Raw genomic sequence first — 21,497 nt, 5'->3', positions numbered from 1 at the left:
GACCCACCAGGGCAGCTCATATCTATGGGCTCTCAGATGGTCACAGGTTTATATGAGTCTCAGATACATGATTTATATATCACTCTGCTTATTGGCATCTTGTCATCTTGGAAGTGTAAAATACATAAATTTCTACAATGTGTATCTTCTATATGTTACATTATATTAACATTAATTCTAGATCAGATATATATGGTAATATTGCCTATCAATATTTGTATCACTTATAATGATTTCAAAGTTATTTTAATAGCATAATTCACTTCATACAAATGCTTTTGATCATAAGGAAAATTATATTTTCTCCATGACAGCCGTCACAGAACATGTGCACCACCGAGAGGACAACTGGTCACTATTCCAGCTTTACTAACAATGTACAAAAATGTTCAGGTCAATAAGTGTGGTAAATACTAACAAACAAGCGCCACACGCAGCTGTGTTACCCCACATGGACGTCAGACAGGTCCATGCGGCGTTTGGTTTTCTTACTTGTTACCAAACTCTTTATCTCATATATTTGTAGGTATATAACAAAGCTTGTATTGTCCTTTCTGTGATTTCCTCACTACCAAATAATCCTCATCTCCTGACCCTGCACATTACTGGTGGTGTCACCGCTGTGGGTGGTGAGACAGTGCAGGACATACTGAGGACAATCTGTACTTATCCTACTTATCCTGTGATGTCCCTGTATTATTCCTCCATTACTATGTACCCTGCTCATATCTGTATTCTGCTGGGGATATCGGGAGCCTGATGCACCTAATGGTCATTACTGTTAGTGGTTTATACCAGGACCAGCATCTTCCTGTGTCCCAACACTAATTACATTATCTAATAATGTATAAATTACATAAGTGATCATGATATTAATGTCCTTATCTTTTGGAATAGTATAAATAGTAGGTTACAGAGGATCTAATTAGAAGGAACCAGACATCAGACTGCTGTAAGGAGATTAGAGATCCATTTACCAGGAAACACAACCAGAGAATACTGGATCCAGGGAGATAAAATCAGAGGTTACAGATGTCATTATATCACCCATCTCACACCATCACTTACAGCCCAGTCATCACATGATGTCATAGTTTCCCACTTCCCATATTACATCCCCAGCACATTGTCATGATGACAAATTAGTTATGTCCCTATATTACATCATGTGGTCTTGTTACTGCACAAATAGGCCAATAACACAATACTATCTAATACAGAGCTTCCCAAACTCTGCCATTATAGTACAGGGTTTAAGGATATCCATGGTGGAGTCCAAATGGATATCCTTAATACCCGGCCTGTAATAGCGAAGTTTGGAAAATTGATTTGATAGAATAAGGAAACTGAAAGCCATTACAAGAGCCCTACGCTGGTGACATCCATGTGGGTTTATCTAAATTGTAATATATTAGTATATAGTGTGATAATTCAAATATCATTTACCCTTTGCTAAGCAGGGACAGCAATCTAGGCTAAGATTGAATTCATGTTTGTTTTTAACATTTTCAATAACAATACAGTACTGCAAATACCACTGCAATTTCTCTATTTTTCTAGATGCTCATACATTGTTTCTGTCCTGTGTGATGTTTCTGATGACTAATAAGAGCGGATTTCTTTATAAAACATTTCCCACACTCAGAGCATGGAAAACGAGAGTTATGGTAAAACTTACCTTTATTAACACTCATTCTTCGAAGTCCATAGAGAGACCTTGGGGTGTAGGTGATGGTTGAGGTCCAGGCACAAAAGTTAAAGCTTTGCTCCCAGGATTCAACGGGCCTTCCCCCTATACCCTGCCCCCCGAGCCACTTCAGTTCATAACAAGCCTAAGGCTGGAGGATAGGCGAAGGAAGACTGGTACACACAAGAATCACTCTCACACAGAAAGAGACTAGAAACATGTGACCAGGAAACAAAGCCCATAGAAGCCAGGTGCATCAGAGCGGGTGGTACCCTGTGGACTTCGAAGAAAGTCCACCTTTGTTAAGTTTTACCATAGCTCTTCTTTTCTTCTTCAGGGTCCATAGGGCTCCACAGGTAGACCTTGGGGATGTCCCAAAGCAGTTATTCAAGGGTGGGGACGCTCCTGAGTTGAGAGGAGAATCCGGCGTCCAAATGGAGACATCCTAGAGGCAAATGTATGGAAGACCTAGAACCTAAGAAAGATGTCGACAGAGAACCACGTGGCCACCTTAAAAAGCTGTTCAGCTGGGGCTCCACGTCGCGCTGCCGAGGGACTCAAAGCGAGTGGAATTAGTGACAGTAGCCGGTAAAGGAAGGCCTGCCTGCATGTAAGCCTGTGAGATAGTCATGCAAAGCCATCTGGCCAATGTGTTTATGGGCTGGCCATCTCTTCTTGTGAAATCCATAGAGCACAAATAGGGAGTATGTTTTCCTCATAGAACTCGTACGGTCCACGTCGATCCTGAGAGCACGGACCACAACAAAGGAGGCCTCACCTGCCGAGAGGTCTGGTTAATGAAAGGCCGGGACTAGGATTTCCTTATTAATATGGAAACGAGTAACCACCTTGGGTAGGAAGCCAGGTTGAGTTTGGAGAATTACCCTGTCCTGATGGAAGATTAGAAATGGGGAGCAGCGTGAGAGCACCCCTTAATCTGACACCCTTCGGGGGGACGCCATAGCCAGAAGTAAAAGAGTTTTCGCTGTGAGCCACTTGAGATCCGCAGATTCCAAAGGTTCAAACGGAGTGCCCTGTAGGGTCTGAAAAACCACTGACAAATTCCACAGCGCCACCGGAGGGACAAAGGGAGGTTGTATGCGGAAGACACCTTGAAGGAAGGTATGGACAACTGGCAGTAAAGCAAGTCTATGCTAGAACCAAAATGGACAGAGCAGAGAACTGCACCTTCAGCAAGGTGACGTGGAGTCCAAGGTCCAAGCCTGCTTGGAGGAAGGCCATGACTCTAGAATCCCAAAACACCTGATGGTCATAGTTTCTGGCATACACCATTGAAAGTATGTATGCCACACTCTATGGTAAATTCTGGCAGAGGATGGCTTACGCACTCAGCATAGTCTTGACCACAGAGCAAAAAAACCTTTAGACCTCAGGAGGGATGTCTCAAGAGTCACGCCATCAAAGACAGACAACCCAGGTGTGGGTGAAGACAAGGACCCTGAGACAACAGGTCTGGCCGCTGAGGTAGCAGGAACAAGGCATCTACGGAGGGGGTCCAAAGATCTGAGTGCCAATGTCATCTGGGCCAGGCTGAGGCCACCAACAGAACAGTGCCTCCATCTTGTTTGAACTTACAAAGAACTCGAGGAAGAAGGGAGACTGGAGGGAATAGATATGCCAGATGGAAGGTCCACTTCATGGAAATGCGTCTACCAAGGATGCCTCGGCATCCATTGTTCTGGACCCATACACTGGCAGTTTGTGATTTTGTCTGGAGGCCATGAGGTCCACCTCTGGTAGGCCCCACTTGTCCACTAGGAATTGAAAGACTTCTGTGTGGAGAGACCATTTCCCGGTTTGCACGTTGTGACAGCTGAGGAAGTCCGCTTCCCAATTTAGAACTCCTGGAATGAACACTGTGGACATGGCCGGGAGGTGACCTTCGGCCCATGCGAGAATGCGTACTCTGCCGATGTCCAACGTTCATGGAAGGAATGTTGACCGGTCACTGCGCCCCAGCCCAGGAGATTGGCATCCGTTGTAAGGAGTACCCATTCTGGGATCCAAAAGGGGTGACCTCTGGTTAAATGGGACGTCTGTAGTCACCAGACGAGCCTCTGGAGAAAGGACCATTGTCTGAGCTTTGATCTGATGGGGCAACCCGTTCCACCTGGATAGGATTAGCTGTTGCAGGGGCTTGTAGTGGAACTGAGTGTACTCCACCATGTCGAAGGTAGATACCAAGGATAGTAGAACTTGCATTGCTGAGTGGACTAACACTCGGCGACTGCATAGGAGTCTGCCCACACGTATTTGCAGTGTGGAGATCTTGTCTGCTGTCAGGAAAATTCTCTGACCCTGAGAATCTAAAAGAGCTTCCAGATGGACCATCCTCTGTGAAGGGTTCAAGGAGGACTTTTTCCAGTTAACTAGCTGTGCCTCTGCAGGAAGGCAATGGTTACCTGAAGGTGGCATTGAAGAACCTCTGGGGAGCTTGCCAAGAGCAAGAGGTCATCCAGGTATGGCAGGAGCCGGATTCCCTGAAAAACAGGTTGGTCACCATGACCGCCATCATTTGGTAAAGACCCATGGGGCTGTAGAAAGTCCATAGGGCAGAGCTTGAAATTGAAAATGTTGCTGTAGTACAGCAAACCGGAGATATCTCTGATGAGAGGGCACTGTATGTACGCATCCCGAATATCCAGAGATACCATAAAGTCCCCAGGCTCCACAGCCAGTACAATAGAGCACAGGGTTTCCATGTGAAATTTGGGCACCCTGATATGTTTAGGGATTTGAGGTTGAGGATAAGCCGATAAGACCCATTTTGTTTCTGCACCATAAACAGGGTACAATAACCATTCCCTCGCTGTGACAGGAGGAACTGGAACTATTACCTCCACTTGAATGGCTTTCTGCATGAGCAGGACCTTGTTCAGGTCTGATGGAGGGCCTGTGTAGAAAAATTGGAATGAGGGCATACCCGTGAGACTTCTCTTATCCACGCGTCTGTGGTTGTCTGATGCCATTCCTGGGCAAACTGAAGGAGTTCGCCTCCTACTCTGGGGCCCCCCAGGGGGAGGCACACCTAGTCAGGTTGAAGGCTTGTCCTCTGATTTTGAAGCAGGGCATCTGCTTGGTCCTAGGCTTTGTGGCCCTAGTGGCAGCTGATTGCTTAGGAAAGGACTGACTCTTAGGTTTGCCTTGGGGATGAATGGACCTAAAGGACGTTGTCCGAGGCCTTGCAGTAGTTGCTGATGGCAGAAAGGTGTTTTGTTGCTAATGTGGCCACAATATTATCCAAGTCAGGGCCAAACAAGATCTCCCCATTGTAAGGTAATGCTTCCAAGGCTCTCTTAGAATCTGCATCCGCCTTCCATGACCACAGCCACAGAATACGGCGGGCAGACACCACTGTGGCCGAAGCTCTAGAAGCTAGGAGACTGGCATCCAAGGACGCTTCTCCAATATATGAAGCTGCATCTCTTATGTGAGCTACATAAGACATCTGATCCCAAGAGGCATCTGAGGGAAAAGATTCTTCAAGGGCATCTGCCCAGCTGTAAATTGCTTTAGCCACCCATGCAGTAGCCATGGTCACGCAAGCAATGGCACCTGAGAGAACACAGATTTAAGGCCAGTTTCAATCTTTTCTATTCATAGGGTCCTTCAGTGAGGAAACTGTAGGGATAAGTAATGTATCGCTTTTAATCAAACGTGTAACATGGAAATCCACTGCTGGGGGAGTCTCCCATCTTGTACAATGAGCTGCAGGAAAAGGATAACAAGAGATCAGGCGTTTTTGGGGCTGAAACCTCTTACTAGGAATCTGCCAAGCTGCTGCCATGTGCTCAACTAGTTGATCCGAGAGAGGAAACTCTGCTGAAGCCACTTTTTATCGTTCAAATAGTGGATGCTTTGATGTGGGGGTGGGTTCATCTTCTATTTGTGAGATAGATCTAACAGCTCGCACCAAAGCAGGTATATTCATTTTAGAATATGCTTCTTCCCCTGAAGGGGACCCTGCAGTAGAGAGATCAGCATTTTCTGCCTCCTCAGATGACAGCTGCGTGGACTGTGAAGATAACACAGGACGCTTAGTAGACTAAAGCTCTATACACACTATACAGATATATCTGCAGATGATCGTTCATACACACTGAATGGCCATCTGCTTCTAGCCGTGGGTCCCAGCGGCCAAGGGGCGTGTCCCACCCCCCTCCTTGGTGGCTGCCGCTGTGTATGGGCAGTATGCAGACCGCCCGTACACACTTGCCGATGGACAGGTATGTCTGCAGACATATCTATCCATCAGCTGTGCAGCACAGCCAATGCGATATGTCTGAGAACTATGTGGTTCACAGACATATCACAGGTACACACTTGGCGATGGCCAGCAGATATTAGCCGACCAATTGATCGGCAAATATATCAGTCAGGGTGTACCTAGCCTCACTGGGTAGGGGCTTCCCACCTTGCAACATATTTTGAAAGGCTGTAGAGGTAGCCACCAGACTCTGTACTGAGTTAGAGAGTATATATACCCATGGAGGCATAGGAGGTACCTGTATTGCTTGTACCTGTTATGGCAACCCCATAGCGATGACCCGCCTTACCTGTCCCCTTAGAATCCAGTTTGCAGTCTGAGTCTGTCTGCGGAACTGGCTAGCAATGTCCCTGGGATGCCCACCGAGAGCACCATGCGGAGCTGACGTTGTGGTGCCCACAGGGGTGTTTGAGCGGCAGCACAGACGTCCCAGGGACAGTCTGCTGCTGCCCGCTCAGAAGCATAAAAAATAAAGAGAATTATAAAATAAAAGCTTTTGGGCTGCATGAAACCGCCCACTGTCAAAATGGTGACCAGACTCCGGCCAGGCACCGACGAAACTGAAGTGCCTCTGCTCGGAGGCAGGGTATAGGGGGAAGGTCCATTGCATACTGGGAGCAAAGCTTTAACTGACTGGTGCTCGGTGCTCAACTACCACCTACACCCCAAGGGCTCCCTGTGGGGCCCTATGGACCCTGAAGAAATGATTTCTCATCTGTGTGACGTCTCTGATGTGTAACAAGATGTGATTTCTGTGTAAAACATTTTCCACATTCAGAGCAAGGAAATGGTTTTTCACCTGTATGACTTCTCTGATGTCTAACTAGATGTGATTTATTTGAAAAACATTTCCCACACTCAGAGCATGGATAAAGCCTCTCACCTGTGTGACTGATCTGATGTGTGACAAGATGTGATTTCTTTGCAAAACATTTCCCACATTCAGAGCATGGAAATGGTTTCTCACCTGTGTGACTTCTCTGATGTGTAACAAGAGCTAATTTATATGTAAAACATTTCCCACACTCAGAACATGGAAATGGCCTCTCACCTGTGTGAATTCTCTGATGTGTATCAAGAGCTAATTTATAGTTAAAACATTTCCCACACTCAGAGCATGGAAATGGTTTCTCACCTGTGTGACTTCTCTGATGTATAACAAGACATGATTTGTGTGTAAAACATTTCCCACATTCAGAGCATGGAAATGGTTTCTCACCTGTGTGACTTCTCTGATGTATAACAAGATATGATTTCTGTGTAAAACATTTCCCACACTCAGAACATGAAAATGGTTTCTCACCTGTATGGACTCGATAATGTGTAACAAGAGCCGACTTCTCTATAAAACATTTCCCACATTCAGAACACGGAAATGGTCTCTCACCTGTGTGAGTTCTCTGATGGACATCAAGTTTTCTCTGCTGTGCAAAACATTTCCCACACTCAGAACATGCTAATGTTCTCTCACGTGTGTGAAGCTTTGTATGTCTAGTAAGAAATCTTTTCAGTGTAAAACATTTCCCACACTCAGAACATAGAAAAGGCCTTTCAGCTGCGTGAACTCTCTTCTGATGTATAGAAAGACTGATCTGCTTGGTAAAACTTTTCCCACATTCAGAACATGACAATGGTTTATCACCTATGTGATTTGAGCTGTGTGTAACACTACTGGGAGTATCAGGGGAGCATTCCCCATGGTTAGATGGATCAGATGATATATCTGCACTGTGAGATGCTGGATGTATACTGGGGATAATGGGGTTTTCTCCTGGAGAGTCCTGTGAGAAGTTATCGTCTAGGTCACAATTTGGAGATAATATGAGACGTCTCCCCGAGTTATTCCTGCTGCTGTGTCCATCTGCTGGGAACAGAATTATATGAGAATTAGGCTCTCTGCAGAATTATACAATACTGTGTAACTATAAGACGTGCCCGGCTGTAACCCAACATCTCATACTGTGTAACTATAATAAGACATGCCCGGCTGCACCCCAACATCTCATACTGTGTAACTATAAGACGTGCCCGGCTGTACCCCAACATCTTTATACTGTGTAACTATAATAAGACGTGCCCGGCTGTACCCCAACATCTCATACTGTGTAACTATAAGACGTGCCCGGCTGTACCCCAACATCTTTATACTGTGTAACTATAATATTAGGTATAATAAGACGTGCCCGGCTGTACCCCAACATCTCATACTGTGTAACTATAAGACATACCCGGCTGTACCCCAACATCTCCATACTGTGTAACTATAATAAGACGTTCCTGGCTGTATCCCAACATCTCCATACTGTGTAACTATAATAAGACGTGCCCGGCTGTACCCCAACATCTCAATACTGTGTAACTATAATAAGACGTTCCCGGCTGTATCCCAACATCTCCATACTGTGTAACTATAAGACGTGCCCGGCTGTACCCCAACATCTCCATACTGTGTAACTATAATAAGACGTTCCCGGCTGTATCCCAACATCTCCATACTGTGTAACTATAAGATGTGCCCGGCTGTACCCCAACATCTCTATACTGTGTAACTATAAGACGTGCCCGGCTGTACCCTAACATCTCTATACTGTGTAACTATAAGACGTGCCCGGCTGTACCCTAACATCTCATACAGTGTAACTATAATAAGACGTGCCCGGCTGTACCCCAACATCTCATACTGTGTAACTATAAGACGTGCCCAGCTGTACCCCAACATCTCCATGATGTGTAACTATAAGACGTGCCCGGCTGTACCCCAACATCTCCATACTGTGTAACTATAAGACGTGCCCGGCTGTAACCCAACATCTCATACTGTGTAACTATAATAAGACATGCCCGGCTGCACCCCAACATCTCATACTGTGTAACTATAAGACGTGCCCGGCTGTACCCCAACATCTTTATACTGTGTAACTATAATAAGACGTGCCCGGCTGTACCCCAACATCTCATACTGTGTAACTATAAGACGTGCCCGGCTGTACCCCAACATCTTTATACTGTGTAACTATAATAAGACGAGCCCGGCTGTACCCCAACATCTCATACTGTGTAACTATAAGACATACCTGGCTGTACCCCAACATCTCCATACTGTGTAACTATAATAAGACGTTCCTGGCTGTATCCCAACATCTCCATACTGTGTAACTATAATAAGACGTGCCCGGCTGTACCCCAACATCTCCATACTGTGTAACTATAAGATGTGCCCGGCTGTACCCCAACATCTCAATACTGTGTAACTATAATAAGACGTTCCCGGCTGTATCCCAACATCTCCATACTGTGTAACTATAAGACGTGCCCGGCTGTACCCCAACATCTCCATACTGTGTAACTATAAGACGTGCCCGGCTGTACCCTAACATCTCATACAGTGTAACTATAATAAGACGTGCCCGGCTGTACCCCAACATCTCATACTGTGTAACTATAAGACGTGCCCGGCTGTACCCCAACATCTCATACTGTGTAACTATAATAAGACGTGCCCGGCTGTACCCCAACATCTCATACTGTGTAACTATAAGACGTGCCCGGCTGTACCCCAACATCTCATACTGTGCAACTATAATAAGACGTGCCCGGCTGTACCCCAACATCTCATACTGTGTAACTATAATAAGACGTTTCCCGGCTGTATCCCAACATCTCCATACTGTGTAACTATAAGATGTGCCCAGCTGTACCCCAACATCTCTATACTGTGTAACTATAAGACGTGCCCGGCTGTACCCCAACATCTCATACTGTGTAACTATAGTAAGATGTGCCCGGCTGCACCCTAACATCTCATACTGTGTAACTATAATAAGACGTGCCCGGCTGTACCCCAACATCTCTATACTGTGTAACTATAAGACGTGCCCGGTTGTACCCTAACATCTCATACAGTCAGTGTCATTTCCAAATTTCAGTTGTGAATGTAGAAGCCAGATGGCAAATAGGTAATTGTGACCGGATAACCTTGCCTCCACCAATGGCCACAGATATTTTTTTTGATCCCACTGGATCTTAGGGGGATTTCCTCTTACCGTCCGTAACCACCTGTTACTGACTCTGGCTACTGTGCCATGGGCATTCAACTTTGCTGTCACCACCAAGATCTTGGAAGCACTTATTACCACACAAGTTCCTACACTGGCACCTGAAAGCACTTCTCTCAGGCTCCTACCTCAGCACCTGAATTGCCTCTGCTGCATATGCTTAGACTAGTTGCAGCCAGACTGATCCCTCGCAATGGACCAGGTCCAGCAGGGAAGCTGGCAGAGGGTTTGAGCTTGGAGACACCGGGCTCAATTTAAAAAAGTCGGAAAACGGAACAGCGCTTGATGCAATTCTGTTGTCGCAGGATACAGATGAAGTCATCTTAGAGTCAAGATGTTTACTGCTCAAATAGTTTTCAAAAAGACATTTCCCCTCAGGAGTATCACAGCATACAGATGATACGGCAGTTCATACCTTCTTGATGTTCAAAAAGATACACAAAACAGGCTCACATGCCTTCTGTTCTCTTACTCCAATACACAGTACCACAAGGGGTTAGTCCACCCTGAGAAACTATTTTTATTATTAATTTTTTATGTGGTTCCTGTGTTGAATTTACTAATCTGATTATCAGTGTAGGATAATCCTTTATGAGATGACTTCATGCCATGTCATTCTTTTAGCAACATTGTAGTTATTTGTGTTTATTTTCTAATCCTCAATAGAAGGGGTGAATCCAATTAGGTGCTAATTGCGAGTTAGTTTCATGAAACTCACAGACGTTGCACAAATGCGCGCTCCCGAGAATTCTCCAATCCAATGAAAAATGCCTATTCACGGTGCTCGCAGCGGAGGGGTGCGAACTGACTGCCAAATGCGACGTAAGAGAAGTGCATGAAAATTGGGGAGACCATCCTGGACCACCCAAAATTGATAATTTTGTTAGCAGGACCGTATAGGGCTGTTTGTGGGCATAAGGAAAGTACTGAAGGCCTTTAAATGGTGTGAAATGGCTGATTTGTGTTCTTGTTTAAAAAGATGCAAAAAAATGATAAAAAAGCAAACTTTTTCGTTTAATCTCAAATTAATTAAATAAAAATTGCAAAAAAAAGTAGGAAACACGGAGATTTTGGGCTACATTGTGGAAACTAAAAAATTGTAAAAAAAATTAAGTAAACAATTATATTTCAATAAAAAAAAAACTAATTACATTTGGGGTTTATAAACTAACGAAAAAGTTAATTTTGGGGTAATTTGAGGCCATTTTTTTACCCTCAAAAATGACATGTAATTATTGGACTAATTAAGCTAATTTGACATTTCCAAATGCCTGATTAGTCATTAGGGGGATGTCCAAGGGGTTCTTAAAATAAAGATTTTCCTTTCCATCTCTCACCCTCAGGGAGGTGCAAATGGAAAAATGCAAATTTACTCTGGTTCAGTGCAAGTTGCTAATTGGATTGCAAAATTAATTCTCTGCGCTAATTTGAAGAGAAAACAGCAAATCGCACCTCGCAATTAACAAATAATTAGAATAACCCCTAAGTATTTATTACAAATAAACTTAAGAATATATTTTACAATTGATAAGAGCCTCTGACGGATATGAAATGACCAGCCCAGTTTTTTTATTTTTTTATTCTGTTGCTTTTGTGGGGGTCACACTATTAATGACGGCAGCAGGTGATTTCCCCATTGGTCTGACTCGAGCGCTAGGATAATTTGTGTGTCTTTCCGGGAGGTGGGGTACGCCACAATTGAAAAGGAATGCTTGGAAATTGCTTGGACTGTGAAGAACCTCCAGGTCCATTTGTATGGCCGGCAATTTACTGTGGTGACTGATCACAACCCTTTACAGTGTCTACAACACACCACAGGGGAAATTGGCAGACTGTTGCTGTGGAGCCTTGCAGGAGGCCGCTCTTAATTTCAGAGGGATGGCCCTGATTCAGAGCAAGCGCTCTGTGTGATAGTATGTGTAACAGAGTGCAGGCATGGTCTATACATTATATCACACACAGGACATACTAGCTGCACCCTGCTGTGTCCTCACACTCTCCATATCTCCATCTCAGTATGTGTAACAGAGTGCAGGCATGGTCTATACATTATATCACACACAGGACATACTAGCTGTATCCTGCTGTGTCCTCACACTCTCCATATCTCCATCTCAGTATGTGTAACAGAGTGCAGGCATGGTCTATACATTATATCACACACAGGTCATACTAGCTGTATCCTGCTGTGTCCTCACACTCTCCATATCTCCATCTCAGTATGTGTAACAGAGTGCAGGCATGGTCTATACATTATATCACACACAGGACATACTAGCTGTATCCTGCTGTGTCCTCACACTCTCCTGATCTCCATCTCAGTATGTGTAACAGAGTGCAGGCATGGTCTATACATTATATCACACACAGGACATACTAGCTGTATCCTGCTGTGTCCTCACACTCTCCATATCTCCATCTCAGTATGTGTAACAGAGTGCAGACATGGTCTATACATTATATCACACACAGGTCATACTAGCTGTATCCTGCTGTGTCCTCACACTCTCCATATCTCCATCTCAGTATGTGTAACAGAGTGCAGGCATGGTCTATACATTATATCACACACAGGTCATACTAGCTGTATCCTGCTGTGTCCTCACACTCTCCATATCTCCATCTCAGTATGTGTAACAGAGTGCAGGCATGGTCTATACATTATATCACACACAGGTCATACTAGCTGCACCCTGCTGTGTCCTCACACTCTCCATATCTCCATCTCAGTATGTATAACAGAGTGCAGGCATGGTCTATACATTATATCACACACAGGACATACTAGCTGCACCCTGCTGTGTCCTCACACTCTCCATATCTCCATCTCAGTATGTGTAACAGAGTGCAGGCATGGTCTATACATTATATCACACACAGGTCATACTAGCTGTATCCTGCTGTGTCCTCACACTCTCCATATCTCCATCTCAGTATGTGTAACAGAGTGCAGGCATGGTCTATACATTATATCACACACAGGTCATACTAGCTGTATCCTGCTGTGTCCTCACACTCTCCATATCTCCATCTCAGTATGTGTAACAGAGTGCAGGCATGGTCTATACATTATATCACACACAGGTCATACTAGCTGCACCCTGCTGTGTCCTCACACTCTCCATATCTCCATCTCAGTATGTATAACAGAGTGCAGGCATGGTCTATACATTATATCACACACAGGACATACTAGCTGCACCCTGCTGTGTCCTCACACTCTCCATATCTCCATCTCAGTATGTGTAACAGAGTGCAGGCATGGTCTATACATTATATCACACACAGGACATACTAGCTGCACCCTGCTGTGTCCTCACACTCTCCATATCTCCATCTCAGTATGTGTAACAGAGTGCAGGCATGGTCTATACATTATATCACACACAGGTCATACTAGCTGTATCCTGCTGTGTCCTCACACTCTCCATATCTCCATCTCAGTATGTGTAACAGAGTGCAGGCATGGTCTATACATTATATCACACACAGGTCATACTAGCTGTATCCTGCTGTGTCCTCACACTCTCCATATCTCCATCTCAGTATGTGTAACAGAGTGCAGGCATGGTCTATACATTATATCACACACAGGTCATACTAGCTGCACCCTGCTGTGTCCTCACACTCTCCATATCTCCATCTCAGTATGTGTAACAGAGTGCAGGCATGGTCTATACATTATATCACACACAGGTCATACTAGCTGTATCCTGCTGTGTCCTCACACTCTCCATATATCCATCTCAGTATGTGTAACAGAGTGCAGGCATGGTCTATACATTATATCACCCACAGGACATACTAGCTGTATCCTGCTGTGTCCTCACACTCTCCATATCTCCATCTCAGTAAGTGTAACAGAGTGCAGGCATGGTCTATACACTATATCACCCACAGGACATACTAGCTGTATCCTGCTGTGTCCTCACACTCTCCATATCTCCATCTCAGTAAGTGTAACAGAGTGCAGGCATGGTCTATACATTATATCACACACAGGACATACTAGCTGTATCCTGCTGTGTCCTCACACTCTCCATATCTCCATCTCAGTATGTGTAACAGAGTGCAGGCATGGTCTATACATTATATCACACACAGGACATACTAGCTGTATCCTGCTGTATCCTCACACTCTCCATATCTCCATCTCAGTATGTGTAACAGAGTGCAGGCATGGTCTATACATTATATCACACACAGGTCATACTAGCTGTATCCTGCTGTCCTCACACTCTCCATATCTCCATCTCAGTATGTGTAACAGAGTGCAGGCATGGTCTATACATTATATCACACACAGGACATACTAGCTGTATCCTGCTGTGTCCTCACACTCTCCTGATCTCCATCTCAGTATGTGTAACAGAGTGCAGGCATGGTCTATACATTATATCACACACAGGACATACTAGCTGTATCCTGCTGTGTCCTCACACTCTCCATATCTCCATCTCAGTATGTGTAACAGAGTGCAGGCATGGTCTATACACTATATCACCCACAGGACATACTAGCTGTATCCTGCTGTGTCCTCACACTCTCCATATCTCCATCTCAGTAAGTGTAACAGAGTGCAGGCATGGTCTATACATTATATCACACACAGGACATACTAGCTGTATCCTGCTGTGTCCTCACACTCTCCATCTCAGTATGTGTAACAGAGTGCAGGCATGGTCTATACATTATATCACACACAGGACATACTAGCTGTATCCTGCTGTATCCTCACACTCTCCATATCTCCATCTCAGTATGTGTAACAGAGTGCAGGCATGGTCTATACATTATATCACACACAGGTCATACTAGCTGTATCCTGCTGTCCTCACACTCTCCATATCTCCATCTCAGTATGTGTAACAGAGTGCAGGCATGGGCTATACATTATATCACACACAGGACATACTAGCTGTATCCTGCTGTGTCCTCACACTCTCCATATCTCCATCTCAGTATGTGTAACAGAGTGCAGGCATGGTCTATACATTATATCACACACAGGACATACTAGCTGTATCCTGCTGTGTCCTCACACTCTCCTGATCTCCATCTCAGTATGTGTAACAGAGTGCAGGCATGGTCTATACATTATATCACACACAGGACATACTAGCTGTATCCTGCTGTGTCCTCACACTCTCCTGATCTCCATCTCAGTATGTGTAACAGAGTGCAGGCATGGTCTATACATTATATCACACACAGGTCATACTAGCTGTATCCTGCTGTGTCCTCACACTCTCCTGATCTCCATCTCAGTATGTGTAACAGAGTGCAGGCATGGTCTATAAATTATATCACACACAGGACATACTAGCTGTATCCTGCTGTGTCCTCACACTCTCCATATCTCCATCTCAGTAAGTGTAACAGAGTGCAGGCATGGTCTATACATTATATCACACACAGGACATACTAGCTGTATCCTGCTGTGTCCTCACACTCTCCTGATCTCCATCTCAGTATGTGTAACAGAGTGCAGGCATGGTCTATACATTATATCACACACAGGACATACTAGCTGTATCCTGCTGTCCTCACACTCTCCTGTTCTCCATCTCAGTATGTGTAACAGAGTGCAGGCATGGTCTATACATTATATCACACACAGGTCACTGCATCCTGCTGTGTCCTCACACTCTCCGGATCTCCATCTCAGTATGTGTAACAGAGTGCAGGCATGGTCTACACATTATATCATACACAGGACATACTAGCTGTATCCTGCTGTGTCCTCACACTCTCCATCTCAGTATGTGTAACAGAGTGCAGGCATGGTCTATACATTATATCACACACAGGTCATACTAGCTGTATCCTGCTGTGTCCTCACACTCTCCATATCTCCATCTCAGTATGTGTAACAGAGTGCAGGCATGGTCTATACATTATATCACACACAGGACATACTAGCTGCACCCTGCTGTGTCCTCACACTCTCCATATCTCCATCTCAGTATGTGTAACAGAGTGCAGGCATGGTCTATACATTATATCACACACAGGACATACTAGCTGTATCCTGCTGTGTCCTCACACTCTCCTGATCTCCATCTCAGTATGTGTAACAGAGTGCAGGCATGGTCTATACATTATATCACACACAGGTCATACTAGCTGTATCCTGCTGTGTCCTCACACTCTCCATATCTCCATCTCAGTATGTGTAACAGAGTGCAGGCATGGTCTATACATTATATAACACACAGGACATACTAGCTGTATCCTGCTGTGTCCTCACACTCTCCATATCTCCATCTCAGTATGTGTAACAGAGTGCAGGCATGGTCTATACATTATATCACACACAGGTCATACTAGCTGTATCCTGCTGTGTCCTCACACTCTCCATATCTCCATCTCAGTATGTGTAACAGAGTGCAGGCATGGTCTATACATTATATCACACACAGAACATACTAGCTGTATCCTGCTGTGTCCTCACACTCTCCTGATCTCCATCTCAGTATGTGTAACAGAGTGCAGGCATGGTCTATACATTATATCACACACAGGTCATACTAGCTGTATCCTGCTGTGTCCTCACACTCTCCATATCTCCATCTCAGTATGTGTAACAGAGTGCAGGCATGGTCTATACATTATATAACACACAGGACATACTAGCTGTATCCTGCTGTGTCCTCACACTCTCCATATCTCCATCTCAGTATGTGTAACAGAGTGCAGGCATGGTCTATACATTATATCACACACAGGTCATACTAGCTGTATCCTGCTGTGTCCTCACACTCTCCATATCTCCATCTCAGTATGTGTAACAGAGTGCAGGCATGGTCTATACATTATATCACACACAGGACATACTAGCTGTATCCTGCTGTGTCCTCACACTCTCCATATCTCCATCTCAGTATGTGTAACAGAGTGCAGGCATGGTCTATACATTATATCACACACAGGTCATACTAGCTGTATCCTGCTGTGTCCTCACACTCTCCATATCTCCATCTCAGTATGTGTAACAGAGTGCAGGCATGGTCTATACATTATATCACACACAGGTCATACTAGTTGCATCCTGCTGTGTCCTCACACTCTCCGGATCTCTATCTCAGTAAATGTAAAATAACCAGTTTGTATCTCTCTAGGAATTAATATCTTCACTGGAGGTTAGATACGCTCTAACCTCTAAGGGGATCTACTGGAACATGCAAAAGAACCAGCTGGACTCAAATGAATCAGCAAAAACACAATGGAACAGAAAAATCCACATTTTAAACAATCGGGATCCACCATTACCCTCGCTGTGGACCTCCAGGCAGAAAATGTTATACTTTCCTAAAAGATATTTATACAGGTCTGGTTCATATCTCTGGTAAAACAGAATGAAACCAGTACAAGAAATCACATTCAAAGATGTTATTACCATCAGTGATCATTGATAATGTCAGGCAGTAGTGGTCAGGAAGGATCATGGGTAATATCCCATTGAAGGGCATGGGGAGGACCATCAACAAAGGTCATTTTTGAAGTGGACAGTAAAGAACATGAGTAGCTGGTAGAAGACAAAGATATGATGAGTGTGGGGAGAAGACTGGTCAGATTTCTGGGCTGGTAACACAGTGACATGATGTGAGGGGGAGAGCAGGAGTATAATAGGGGCTGATGGCTCCTGATGTATGAGATACACCAGAGAGTGTGGGGAGGAGACTGGTCAGATCTCTGGGCTGGTAACACACAGTGACATGATGTGAGGGGGAAAGCAGGAGTATAATAATAGCAAATGGCTCCTGAATCCCCCACTGTGCATATACATTTTATTCATTAGTTTGTACTGACAGAGGAGGGTGTAGGATAAGAGATTGCTGTAGTGACTGAACAGAGTATGTGACTCTTTTCTGCAATAAGTTTTTATTACTCACCTGTGCTGATATCTGTAGGGATTTCCTCCTCTTTACACTTCTGATCACCCCTCACATACGTCTCTTCTTCTCCCTCTATATCTTCTGCCTTTATATCAGTCACATATGTCTCTTCTTCTCCCTTTATATATTCTGTCTTCATATCAGTCACATACGTCTCTTCTACCTCTATAACTTCTACCTTTATATCATTCACATACGTCTCTTCTTCTCCCTCTGTATCTTCTGTCTTCATATCAGTCACATACGTCTCTTCTTCTCCCTCTGTATCTTCTGCCTTCATATCAGTCACATACGTCTCTTCTCCCTTCATATCAGTCACATACGTCTCTTCTTCTCCCTCTGCATCTTCTGCCTTCATATCAGTCACATACGTCTCTTCTCCCTCTGTATCGTCTGCCTTTATATCAGTCACATACGTCTCTTCTTCTCCCACTGTATCTTCTGCCTTTATATCAGTCACATATGTCTCTTCTTCTCCCTCTATATCTTCTGTCTTCATATCAACAAGATCTTCACTCTAAATGACACATAAAATAATCAAGTCTAATTTAATTGAGAATAAGCAGTAAAATAATCAGTGTATAATACGCACACAGATTCTCTATAGATCATAGAGTCACAGTCACTTTGGTATACTGGTATCTACCTGAAGCTCCTGTGGAGTCCTGTGACTCTCCTCTGTACAATCCTGTGAATAAAGATGATGGGGACATCTCTCTGTGGTATTTCTATTACTGGGTCCATCTATAGGAAACACAGTGACTGAGTACATTGTATATATGTGCTTATCAGGTAATGTGTGTATATAGGGCTCCCAAACCTGCTCTACCCTGTACAATAAATGACAGTCTCCTCTTACCCAGTGATGTGAGGGGCAGGTGATTCTCCATCATCGTGTCCTTGTACAGACCTGTGTTCCTCTATATATTCCCTCTTCTGCATGGAGACATAGACAGTGACATCCTGACACCTTATAGGAACCTGACACACACAATGATATAGTCATCTCCCAGACACATCCCCTGGTTGTACTGTCATGTATTATTACTACAGATATAAGTGATGTTACAATGACACTCTCAGATCCCCTCACCTCCCCAGTCATGTCCCTGTATTATTACTATAGATATAAGTGACGTTACAATGACACTCTCAGATCCCCTCACCTCCCCAGTCATGTCCCTGTATTATTACTATAGATAAAAGTGATGTCACTGTGACACTCCCCTGGATTTAGGGGTTGATCCAATTAGACATGACAGTCGCATCCACGAGTAAGTACAGCTATATGCCACACTTACGGTGCCACCACACACATATAAATATCCATGGTTGCGGGGCTAGATCGGGCCATGAGTGGAGCAGGTTGCAGGTTAGTTGGTGGCGATAACTCACCCCTTTGCGTCTACTTGAATCAAAGCCATAGTATTCCCAGTCATTTCACTCCTGTCTTTGTCTTTAATATAGCATATACACTAGATAAGCTCACTTAAAAAAACAGGGATCATATTTAAACATGCACCACCGAAAGATGTAGTTTGAAATCTGAGAGCTCTCATGGTAAAGGTTGTTTTAAATTACAAAAAAACCCTCTATTTACTCAGGTAGTTACTGTAAGAGGCAATAGGTGTATGTGTGTGTGTAGGTGGTCGAGTGATAAGTGAGGGGTTATATTTTGCAACAAAGGTTAGTTTCTTTTTATCACTCTATATCAGCTCTAAGAAATATGGTGATAGAGAATCAGCCCTTAGACACATCCCCATCTAACACCACTAGTAATACATGTGTCCTGTTATTCCCTAATAACTACAGGGTTATTACAGCTGATGCTCCATCTACCACTGATCTGTATTATTGTATTACTGAGAATCAGCCCTTAGTCACATCTCCATCTAACACCACTAGTAATACATGTGCCCTGTTAGTCCCTAATAACTACTGGGTTATTACATCTGATGCTCCATCTACCACTGATCTGTATTATTGTATTACTGAGAATCAGCCCTTAGTCACATCTCCATCTAACACCACTAGTAATACATGTGTCCTGTTATTCCCTAATAACTACAGGGTTATTACATCTGATGCTCCATCTACCACTGATCTGTATTATTGTATTACTGAGAATCAGTCCTTAGTCACATCTCCATCTAACACCACTAGTAATACATGTGTCCTGTTATTCCTAATAACTACAGAGTTATTACATCTGATGCTCCATCTACCACTGATCTGTATTATTGTATTACTGAGAATCAGTCCTTAGTCACATCTCCATCTAACACCACTAGTAATACATGTGTCCTGTTATTCCCTAATAACTACAGGGTTATTACAGCTGATGCTCCATCTACCACTGATCTGTATTATTGTATTACTGAGAATCAGCCCTTAGTCACATCTCCATCTAACACCACTAGTAATACATGTGCCTGTTATTCCCTAATAACTACAGGGTTATTACAGCTGATGCTCCATCTACCACTGATCTGTATTATTGTATTACTGAGAATCAGACCTTAGTCACATCTCCATCTAACACCACTAGTAATACATGTGTCCTGTTATTCCCTAATAACTATAGGGTTATTACAGCTGATGCTCCATCTACCACTGATCTGTATTATTGTATTACTGAGAATCAGCCCTTAGACACATCCCCATATAACACCACTAGTAATACATGTGTCCTGTTATTTCCTAATAACTACAGGGTTATTACATCTGATGCTCCATCTACCACTGATCTGTATTATTGTATTACTGAGAATCAGCCCTTAGTCACATCTCCATCTAACACCACTAGTAATACATGTGTCCTGTTATTCCTAATAACTACAGGGTTATTACATCTGATGCTCCATCTACCACTGATCTGTATTATTGTATTACTGAGAATCAGTCCTTAGTCACATCTCCATCTAACACCACTAGTAATACATGTGCCCTGTTAGTCCCTAATAACTACTGGGTTATTACATCTGATGCTCCATCTACCACTGATCTGTATTATTGTATTACTGAGAATCAGCCCTTAGTCACATCTCCATCTAACACCACTAGTAATACATGTGTCCTGTTATTCCCTAATAACTACAGGGTTATTACAGCTGATGCTCCATCTACCACTGATCTGTATTATTGTATTACTGAGAATCAGTCCTTAGTCACATCTCCATCTAACACCACTAGTAATACATGTGTCCTGTTATTCCTAATAACTACAGAGTTATTACATCTGATGCTCCATCTACCACTGATCTGTATTATTGTATTACTGAGAATCAGTCCTTAGTCACATCTCCATCTAACACCACTAGTAATACATGTGTCCTGTTATTCCATATTAACTACAGGGATATTACAGCTGATGCTCCATCTACCACTGATCTGTATTATTGTATTACTGAGAATCAGCCCTTAGTCACATCTCCATATAACACCACTAGTAATACATGTGTCCTGTTATTCCTAATAACTACAGGGATATTACAGCTGATGCTCCATCTACCACTGATCTGTATTATTGTATTACTGAGAATCAGTCCTTAGTCACATCTCCATCTAAC

The 21,497-nt window shown here is 43.7% G+C and overlaps 1 protein-coding gene across 1 annotated transcript in view; it reads right to left on the bottom strand.

Moving 5' to 3' along the window:
• Nucleotides 1–1,770: 1,770 nt before the first annotated feature.
• The window catches only part of LOC148477265 (uncharacterized), a 33,822-nt gene continuing 14,095 nt past the window's right edge, over nt 1,771–21,497 (bottom strand). The window contains exons 3-5 of the mRNA XM_088456962.1: nt 18,575–18,672; nt 17,926–18,445; nt 1,771–7,836 (exon numbers count right to left, since the gene is read on the bottom strand). Coding sequence (XP_088313088.1) covers nt 6,662–7,836; nt 17,926–18,445; nt 18,575–18,672 — 1,793 coding nt within the window. The 3' untranslated portion in view covers nt 1,771–6,661. The remainder of the gene's footprint in view (nt 7,837–17,925; nt 18,446–18,574; nt 18,673–21,497) is intronic.

Source organism: Taudactylus pleione, unplaced genomic scaffold (assembly GCF_031769625.1).
Source record: "Taudactylus pleione unplaced genomic scaffold, aTauple2 ptg000730l, whole genome shotgun sequence".
Taxonomy (NCBI): domain Eukaryota; kingdom Metazoa; phylum Chordata; class Amphibia; order Anura; family Myobatrachidae; genus Taudactylus; species Taudactylus pleione.
The sequence above is the reverse complement of the archived record's forward strand: the minus strand, read 5'-3'. Positions and strand labels throughout refer to the sequence as shown.